The sequence below is a fragment of the Haliotis asinina genome, chromosome 2, assembly GCF_037392515.1.
Source record: "Haliotis asinina isolate JCU_RB_2024 chromosome 2, JCU_Hal_asi_v2, whole genome shotgun sequence".
NCBI lineage: Eukaryota > Metazoa > Mollusca > Gastropoda > Lepetellida > Haliotidae > Haliotis > Haliotis asinina.
The window spans coordinates 1,640,001-1,649,915 of record NC_090281.1 but is presented as its reverse complement, the minus strand read 5'-3'; the positions used below and the strand labels follow the sequence as shown (position 1 = coordinate 1,649,915).

General features: G+C 44.2%; 1 protein-coding gene across 1 annotated transcript in view; it reads right to left on the bottom strand.

Moving 5' to 3' along the window:
- Positions 1-281: 281 nt before the first annotated feature.
- The window catches only part of LOC137273105 (galactoside alpha-(1,2)-fucosyltransferase 2-like), a 73,870-nt gene continuing 64,236 nt past the window's right edge, over positions 282-9,915 (bottom strand). Inside the window, exons 2-3 of the mRNA XM_067805561.1 lie at positions 1,279-1,859; positions 282-817 (exon numbers count right to left, since the gene is read on the bottom strand). Coding sequence (XP_067661662.1) covers positions 344-817; positions 1,279-1,854 — 1,050 coding nt within the window. The 5' untranslated portion in view covers positions 1,855-1,859 and the 3' untranslated portion in view covers positions 282-343. The remainder of the gene's footprint in view (positions 818-1,278; positions 1,860-9,915) is intronic.

Sequence of the window (9,915 nt, the reverse complement as noted above, 5' to 3'; positions counted from 1 at the left end):
TTCAGTTGAAATTCTCCCGACCTGTTATGGTCTCATGATCCCTCCATTAAAGTTTATATGTACCTTTGACATTGATATCGTACTTATAAACTAGAATAATCTTTTGAAAATGCACAGTTTTTTATGTGGCTAGTATATTACAATTCATTCAACAAATCTAATTTTTGTAATAATGCAATGATCAAATCTTATATCATCAAGAGATCCTTCGAAGTTTGTGCTTTGAAATATATAGTTATCACAGATTAAAACGAACCAATAAGCAACAAACAAATCCCAACCTCGCACACTGCACAATAAACATCAACTACATACACAACGTCACACCCATATCCGTGGTTCATCACTCCATACCAATCCATCCGGGGTAGAAGAAGTCGGAGTAATCCTCTGAAAAGATCTTCCTGAACTTACTTCCGTCCCTAGCTGGGTGTTTATAGTAGACTGTCTCGCCTCCTGCCAGGAACGAGGACCACCAACCGAATGTTCCCACGGACATGATAGAATGATTACATTGGGTCAATACAGTGAGATCTACTTCGAATGGATTATTTTCGATGAACATAACGTCATTTCCGTTTATGTTTTCCTTACACCATCCTATGTCGTCCGAGCACACTAAGAACAATGTTGTATGGTATTTGTTCCTGTAATACGTCATGGCCGTGGAGAAGTACTGCGGGGGAGCTACCATATATCCGTACTCAACAAATTTCTTGTACTTGGTGATATCCCCTCTGCGCACGTGCACGCCGACAATCGTTACGTTGTCATGGCCACTGCCTCTTTGCTGTTTTACAAACGCTTCTCGAGAGCCCTGAAACAGGAATGTATCCACCGTGCTGCTAATACACATCATGTTTGCGTCGCATTTTGCACTGAAGTGTTTAGTTTACTTACAAAAATCAATGACTATCACGGTTGTTTAACAGGAGCTCAGTGTGTGTGTGTGTGTGTGTGTGTGTGTGTGTGTGTGTGTGTGTGTGTGTGTTTTACTGATAAATCCAATGATAATCACGGTTGTTTAATAGGAGCTATGTGTGTGTTTGTGTGTGTGTGTGTTTGTGTAGACAATACAATGACAATTGTTTAATAGGAACTGTGTGTGTGTGTATGTGTGTCTGTGTGTGTGTGTTTTGTTGACAAATATAGTGACAATCTAAGGACTCTAGTTCGAGCTGTTTAAATTGTTGTGCTCGTGTCAGAAATAGATTTTAGAATCTACTAGAGAGCGTGTGCAGTACAAGGTGTCGCAAAAGACGATCTTATGTTTGTTACCTTTATAATATTGACGGCTTTCTCACGCATTTCGTCCTGGAACTTGAACTGTTGGCGGATGTCGTCTGCGACATGCTGGAAGTACATCCACGACTGAAAATATCGGAAAGGCCTATAATTTATTTTCTCTGTCAGGTTCAGCAAGTTCTTATTGAACTGGCAGTGAGGACCCTCGTGCACAAATTTTGCTGTTTGGCAAACACAAAGGTCATTGACAATCTTGGCTTTTAGCCGGAAATACTTCAGAAGAAGGTTGTTCTTTTGGATCAGCACTGACTTGTTGACCTTTGTCGCCATTCCATACACCGAGGCGTATGCAAACATGAAGTTCCCCACTCCGCCACGCATGCCACAACATATATATCGTTTCTCTCTCTCAAAGGTTTCTTTAAAAGCATCGCGACAAGGTTTTGCTGGTTTTGTTGTTGTAGATGCCGGGATTTGCTGTAATGCCTGCTCAAGTTGTGCCTTCAATTCAATAACCTGACTCCTGCAAGCATTTCTTGATTGGTACCTTGATAGCAATGAAAAGGGGATGATCATCAGGGTACTTCCAAGGCAAATTGCTGCTACCATGCCACCTGGATAAACACAAAAGATCAGAGTGAGGGCCAGAAAACTTGCTGTTCAAGGGGGCGGTATCGTTTAAAGACAAGTCTGTTCTCGAACAAAAATAACCCGGATATTTTTCTCAATGTTAACAAGAAATGTTTTTGCAGGGCAAAGAAAATGTTCGATTCCTCCCAACAGACAATAACCATGACAACCGCTATATAATATGAAGATACTGTGAAGGTTTGCCATACCTTGACATAGTGACAGTGATATCTGGGCTACTTACGAAGTTATGTTGTAGTACTAAAGGTATTGACATAGTGACAGTGATATCTGGGCTACTTACGAAGTTATATAGTAGTACTAAAGGTATTGACATAGTGACACGGTGATATCTGTGCTACATAAAAGCTATATGGCATTGCTGCAGGGGTTGACTTGGTGACACAGCGATATTTGTGTCACTTACAATATAAGTGTCCATGTGTTCGCGAGTTTGATATGTAGATTTATCATGAGTCTGTGTTCAATATCAAACGAGAACGCGCTGGAGGAGAAAGAGATTTTTCCATGTTGATGGTGATGCACCTTATTTTGCCGTCGACGTTCGTGATGGTCTGCGTGATCAAGGGGGAATCGTACTCGCGAAGGTTGTGAAACGTGACGAGGATTTTGATGGTGTTGGGATCGACTGTGAGTTTCGGGTTGCACGCGTTGTGAGCGGCGCCTCTGTACTTGCCAGTGACGTGGCAATAATCTCTCACAACATCCCCATGCAGGAGTTGGTCGCGCGCGTGGCAATTCTTAGCCTTCTTGTGAGCGAGTTTATTCTGCCATGTCATGCACATGGGAGCAGGATACGACAACTCTTCTCTGACGGTTCTCTTGTGTTGTAAGAAAGTTAGAAATGTTTCGGCTGTGCAGGGACCTCGGTAGATGACAGGAACGTTCGTTCGTCCATTAGATCGGGCGACCACGTGACCGAACCCACAAGCTTCTGGTGCGTAATGTTTTTGTCCGAGGACAGAGCGACGTTTTTGATAAGGGCTTTGAAGCCGGCATAAACGATGTAAGGCATGTACATTTGATGTTTGTGATTGACGAATTTCAAGAAGTTGTCCTTTTTCGTCAACATGTCGATTAGGACGGCCGTCTGTCCCACGCCCCGACAGTCCGCCGGTGCGATTCCATCAGAAGGCACTGTTCACACAGGTGAACTCGATGGATCTATTTAATATACTGTTTGCTCATCAGGCAGCTGAGAATGTGCATGATCGTTTTGTTTCCTTTGTGTCCAAAGACGTTGATGGCGATGTGGTCACACTGGTTTTGGTATCTGGGAGATGGGGGTGGGTTTGTCACTGAGTCCATGGGCATTCCAGGGTTTGTCATATTTTTGCAAACGAGGTGTTGATGGATGCTTTGATGGTTTCGGGCTGGGTCACGACTTCTTGTTTGCATCTGAAGTGAGACTTGGTGATACTGTCTATCTGCTGTATTTCCAGCGACATTTTCACGACGACTCGAAATTTGAGGCTTCCCAGGTGATTCAGTTCGTTGCCGACTTTTTCGGCGATCAGGGGTTTGAGGTCGTCAATGTCTTCCAGCTTCTTAAATACTTAGAGTTATTCGTGTGCACGAACCAAAGTTCCGCGGGTTTGTGTTCCTCCAGCAGTTCGAGGAGTTTGGCTTGTGCACGAATAACCTCTGAGCCAACGCACCTTTGCTAGGAACTTGTGTTGTTTCATCGTGGGAAGTGGTTCGTGAGGTATCCTCAAACGGGAATAAGCCATCGGTCCGTGTTCTTTGTCAAGCTTTTTCAAATCTCGGACGGTGGCTATGTTTTTCACATGTGATGCCAAACGTCTTATAGGATCTCTGGTAGATTGTTGGTGTGCGAACTATGTCTCACTGTTAAGTGTTAACAATCCCACCAATACATTGGATAGTTAAACTGTGAGATCATTAAAAAATTTAAGAGAAAGCGACTGTTTCCTAAACTGTCCATTAGATTTACGTCAGTTTTTGATCCTCAGCAGTCAGTTGTGTTCATTAGTCTCTTTTCGTCAAGTAAATGAGATGGCCATGGACAACGTCTGCTTCGTGGGCCTTGCAACGGTGATAATGGCATTTCACACCTTCGCCGCACTCTTCATGTGTGTACTTAATAAACCTTTTCAGATGGACATAATTCAGCAGTGTATATCTTGCCGTAGGTCTCGGTTTTTTGACAATAAGTGCAAACATGCAGTTAAAAGGTGTTTTTCATCCCATGATCATACACAAATAGAAATACTCTAGTCTGAGTTTTTGGACAAGAACACAATCGCGACCAAACCAGCGCCACGAATATCAGCTGCTAGTCCTGCTGTCTTAGTGGGTGGGTGCACTGCCGAGAGGTTCCAACCATTTGCTGGTGAGCAGGTAGTATTCTTGCATGGTGTCTTCGACTTTCTGATACGTTTTCACGGCATGTTTTTTGCGTGAGTCGGCTGATGATGACATTGATTCTCCGAACGCACTTTTGGGCACACGTGGCTTTGCATGGCCTACAGTTTCTCCATGGCCTAGTCGTGACATTTCCGTTCGGCTTCCACTTGGGCAACATTCGACGTTAGCAATTAGGAGAAAAGGTTATTGCTCCATGAAAAGGCCAGAGCATAATGCCCCGTTGACCATCATCACGGTCGTGACCATGATGATGCTTGAATTAACCTTACTTTTACTTCAATACGTTTTCCGGGATGGTGCCTTGCTTGACGAGCATGTCATTGGTGGCTGTCAACAATCCCAAGTCAAACACGAGCATGCCCACATCTTGTGAAATGGAGCTAGGGTGCCGGTTGTTTGGTGATCATTTTGCTCAAGCGCGCATAGACTGTGCCCAGCACGCTATACGGTGGCGTGATATGTATCGTTGACGAACGTTTTTCCCTTGGATATTTTTTATGACATGATGTGAGGGTTACTCCTAATTGGTTTTGTTTTAGATGCTGACGGCGGTGGTGGCGATGATGCCATCATCAGGAATTTGTATAGAAATGTCTTTGTTGATGACAATGTCACCACTGCAGCTCTCGTGTATGGTGTCTATTGACGATAAGTTTTATCATTTTTCCTCTTCTTCTGTTTAATTAACCAGCCTTTGTGACTGGACTTGACAGTATCAATCACTCATTGTTATTCATCTGGAGTCTGTTGTTGTTCAAGGGAGACGGCAGCATCCTCCTCCTCCTCTAACACCTTGTGCAGTGGTGCTGACATCATCCTTATAACCTTTGACATTGCTTCACCATGATGATAGCCACCATCACCGGACCCAAAGACATGCCTGTTTGTGGTACAATGTACAGCTGACAGTGCTCCAAGCGTGGTTTATGAATAGATCGTTCTTGAGATCTTCGCACAGGTAAAGTCGACGGTCAGGCACAATGGGAAGGAAATACGATACCAGGCTGGTGTAGATCTGTGTCAGGACCGATCTTATGGCTTCATTTTGACGCTGAGTCTCCCTCGCTTGGCGTCGCTGCTGCTTTTATTATTATCTTCCATCATGATTTGTGGAAACAGGTCATCGCACTTCATCTTATAATGTAACACAAGATATTTAGGTCTAATAAAATAAACTCCGATGCAGAGCAAGATGAAAGTCAAGGTGCACATGATGACAAGTTCAAATGGGTTGAATTTCACTTTTGCTATGTTTTGCTTAAGCTGGCAGATTTGATATGCTATGAGGTGGCTGGTTTTTGACAGTGTTTTTGACAGTATTGACGCGGTTGTGTTCTTTGTTTTCTCACAAGCGTTCCTTGAACGAATTGCGTTTGTTCCCTCAAACGTTTCAGCACTGAGTTGAAATACTGCGTCAGCACCTAAACACTGTGCTTCGTGTGTTTTGATGATACCCCTGTTGGTGCTCCAGTTGTCCTGGAGGAACAGCGGTTATTCTTCTTTCAGTTTGTGGTTGTAAGTGTGCAAGCAGTCGTGTAGATGTACGTCTGGGTCCATCGTTACCAACGCTCTCTCCATATAGGCCTTGTTCACACTGAAAGCCGGACCACTGCGTTGGTCTTCAGCATGCGTTTGATAACCTGTAGTCTTTTTTTTATCTCATCCCACTGCTGATGAGCCCTCAAGCCTCCTTGGTCACTTCCACTTTCAGGACCTTGGGGTTGATAAACGTTTTGCTGTCTCATAGTCGTCCATGGAGTTCGTGACCATGTCAAACCTTATTAAGATGTTGATGGCGTAGATGCCAGCATCCCTGTTCAGTGTGCGCACAACTTTGCCATAGTCGTTGAACTTGAGTTTGTATTCCAACCTGTCCACTAGCACGGCCTGGTGAAATGGTTTCTGTCCTTTGAGCAGCTCAGAGTCGACCGGCATGCAACAACAGTTCTGACGATGGCTTGCTCAGCCAGCGTGATCTTGCCGAGCTGATCCGGTGAGAAACAGTACCCCACCCACAATCGAGTCACTTTGGTACTGTCCTTGATGAACTGGTACGCATTGTCAGTATGTTCTTTCACCGTTCTCCAGAGATGCTCGTAGCAGTAAAACACGTTGCTGTCGTTGATGCTAAGCACCTCGTTCCCCTTGATTTTGATAGTGGTTTTCTTGATGGTGGTGCGGTCCCCGACTGAAGCACGGCTTTAATGCCGAGAGGTTTCTTACGTTTTCAGAAAGGATAGAGTTTTCGTTCGTATTCTGACATGCTTGTTATGTTACATCTAGAACATTATTTGTTTAATACAAAAAATGGACGATATTCTGATGGATGATTTCGATGTGCAGCCTCTGCTGCATGACTGAACGTGCTCAACGACCGCATTGTGTACGAGAAAATGAACCTCAAACAAGCGGACAACAATGATGAGACAAGCAGACGTTCTTTGAGCAGACGTTGCATGACTTGTACAAGGTAAGATCAGCTCGAATGGGAGCAGCTTCTGCCGACCGAGAAGCTCTTCAATGTAAAATCAACTGCATGTGCGAAACCATCGACTGAGTCCTAACGAAGACGACTGGCTGACATCATATCATCCTTGATCAGGTCCCTGACGGGAGGGGACCTCGGCGGACCATGAGGTGGGGACCTCGGAGACTGGATTATAAACATCTGAAATCTCTCGGCCAGGCCCTTGCCAAGCTTGCCGATACAGTTAGCCGAAGTACATCTGGGAATCCTTGGCAGCATCATCTCATGGGTGCCAAAATGGTCACATGGCTCCGACAAAACCTGTTGTCGCCGCGGTGGAATGCCGAACGTCGCTGCTAAAGAATTTCTAACCAAATGAGACACAAGCCCATCGCAAGCCCATCAACTGGCGTGCTGCTGATTGATTGCCTGCACGTGCGGGGGATATCGAGGCGGCGGTTGTCATCGTCGTACTTCCGGCGGTTAGAGCCATGCTGGTGAAAACAGAAAAAAATCAGCAAAAGTTGCACAGATTCGTTATCACCACTGCAGTACAAGAAATTAACGTCAGGCAACATCATGGACTTGAAACTACTGGGTTTAGATATAAAACATGAACCCATCAATATTGAATACCTCAGCGTCATGCTGCAAGTCAAACAAGCTTCGGGTCCAGGAACCGTGTGACTGAAAAAATGCGCCAACATAGCTATCTCCAATCTCGGGAGCACCCGTGGATTCAACGAGGCCGGCATTGGTGGCAAGCTGCACGCCTTGCAGCTAAAAACAGCATTACAGATGTGTCGAAGTGTCTGCTGGTTACGACAGTGGAAACATTAACAATGACCTAGGCAAATTCATCAGTATCGTGGTCAGCAACATGCAGTATGAACTCCACTCCCCAACGAGGACGAATGGATGATATCCCCAGCCTTCAGCAGCAAACTGTCCAAACTAGACCACGTTGATCCCATGCATTTCATTGCTAGAAACGTGCTGTACAGTCTTGTGACAACGACGACAAATGGGCGTTCTTACCATCTCGAATCGACTGGATGCTCAACATCATGCTCGGCTTTCCCCTCATTTTCACGGAAAACAAGAATCACTATCTATAGGAAATCACAAACACAGGAACGCAGGTCATGATTTATGTGATGCACCTCTAATGTCCAATGTCCAATGTCCAAACCTCCAATGTCGCTACAAAACAGTCCACAAGACATATAAAAATAACCCAGGACGCAAAACGTGGATTTGCGGGTGGTGTTGGAATTCAACGGTATGGATGTTATCATAGAAAGTCTGCCGCTGAACTCAACGCTGGTCGTCCAAGTCTTCCTCATCGCACCACCGCACTGCATCATAGTTGAAATCTTGCGTGAACGGGATCAAACTCTGGTGGTCCAAGCAACGACAAGGCCCCGATTGCTCCGTTTAGGAGTCGGTCAATGTGAAGGCCTACACCAATCTGCAGAGAGTCACCATGAACGTGGAAGACACGATATCAGTAGCCAGGATTTTCCTATCCAACAACATAGATTTCATGGATTTGAAGTGCACGCCTGAGACACTATCAGAAAACCAACTGGCGGTTCTTCCATAATATGTGCATAGAATTATGGGTGACATGTCAACTCGAAATCAAAGCACCGGCATCGCGTTCTCCGATCTCAGGACACGTGAGGATTCGACCAGCCCGGTACGGAAAACGCCTTGTATGTATTGTGCTTGCAAAACAACATGTACAAAACAACATGTATATATACGCCCGACGAGATGTCATCGTCGAATATCAGTTGAACTGATATTTAATTTGGTCCTGACCTATCCCTACCTTGTCGTGGATGAGGTATCGCAATCTCGTAGAACTAAAAAAACAAAGGCGTTCTACTGGACAGTTTTGTTCCGGTTGTGAAAAAGAAAATATACATATCACCATCATCAGATTGAACGAGTTACACACCAGTCGCCCTTCACAAAACACAATACATGTATATGAGAAATTATTGCAAAGCCCCAGACTCTTGGAAACATGCGATATGACTTTCGACACTTATCATCAATGTTTTTCTAAGACAAGCCACCGCAGAAAAGGTGCAACTTCAGAGTATGTTACACATAAATGCCATGAAAATAAACACTGTCATATTTATTTTCAACATCTCTCACCAAAATCCTTGATGGAGATAAGGTTATTCGGAATAATCATGTTTACTCCGTTTCATTCGAGGACAACTTGCCCGGAAAATATATATGAACTGTCAACTGTGATATTTTTCTCACGCAATCGAATGACTAACATATCACTCCTCCCTCAATTAAAGGTCCTTTTTTCCCGATCTACATTGAATACCGAAGGCTTTTCATTATTTTCATCGGTTTTGCCAACCGTGCATGATTAGCCAGACACACCCTTAAATGGCAATAATTCAGAAACTATTCCATCGATTTCGCTCATATTTTGAATACACATCAGCCACAGCCCATTACACATCACCCACTGCAGGATAGTTCTAATCATGATTTAACAAAAACTTCTTGCATGTAGAATAAGAATATAATACTTTCTGTTTATTTTACCTTACTCACAATCGGCTCCTGGCACAGTTAACTATGTCAGATACTCATGGTATGACGCTTGATACAGTAAATTGTGATTAAGAATGTCAGATACTCATGGTATGACGCTTGATACAGTGAAATGTGACTAAGTATGTCAGGTGCTCATGGTATGAGGCTTGATACAGTGAAATGTGACTAAGTATGTCAGATACTCATGGTATAACCCTTGATACAGTGAAATGTGACTAAGTATGTCAGATACTCATGGTATGACGCTTGATACAGTGAAATGTGACTAAGTATGTCAGATACTCATGCATGAGCGATGGTATGACCTGTTTCCCGCATCACCCCTGACAATCGCAAATGTTTTTCGCCGTTATCCCGTCTCGAACTCCACTCGCCAGTCCAATGCTCTACCATCACACTGTCACATACCTGGTAGTGGCAGTGCGAGTCTATGATAGTGAGCTGGTAGGTAATTACAACATGCTGAGAACGATACATAGGTCGATGGGTGCCGTCACTTGATGTACAGGCTTCAACTGAAGCCATAGAGACATATATTAGAGAAACTGGTCGACCAATGGCTGTCAGGT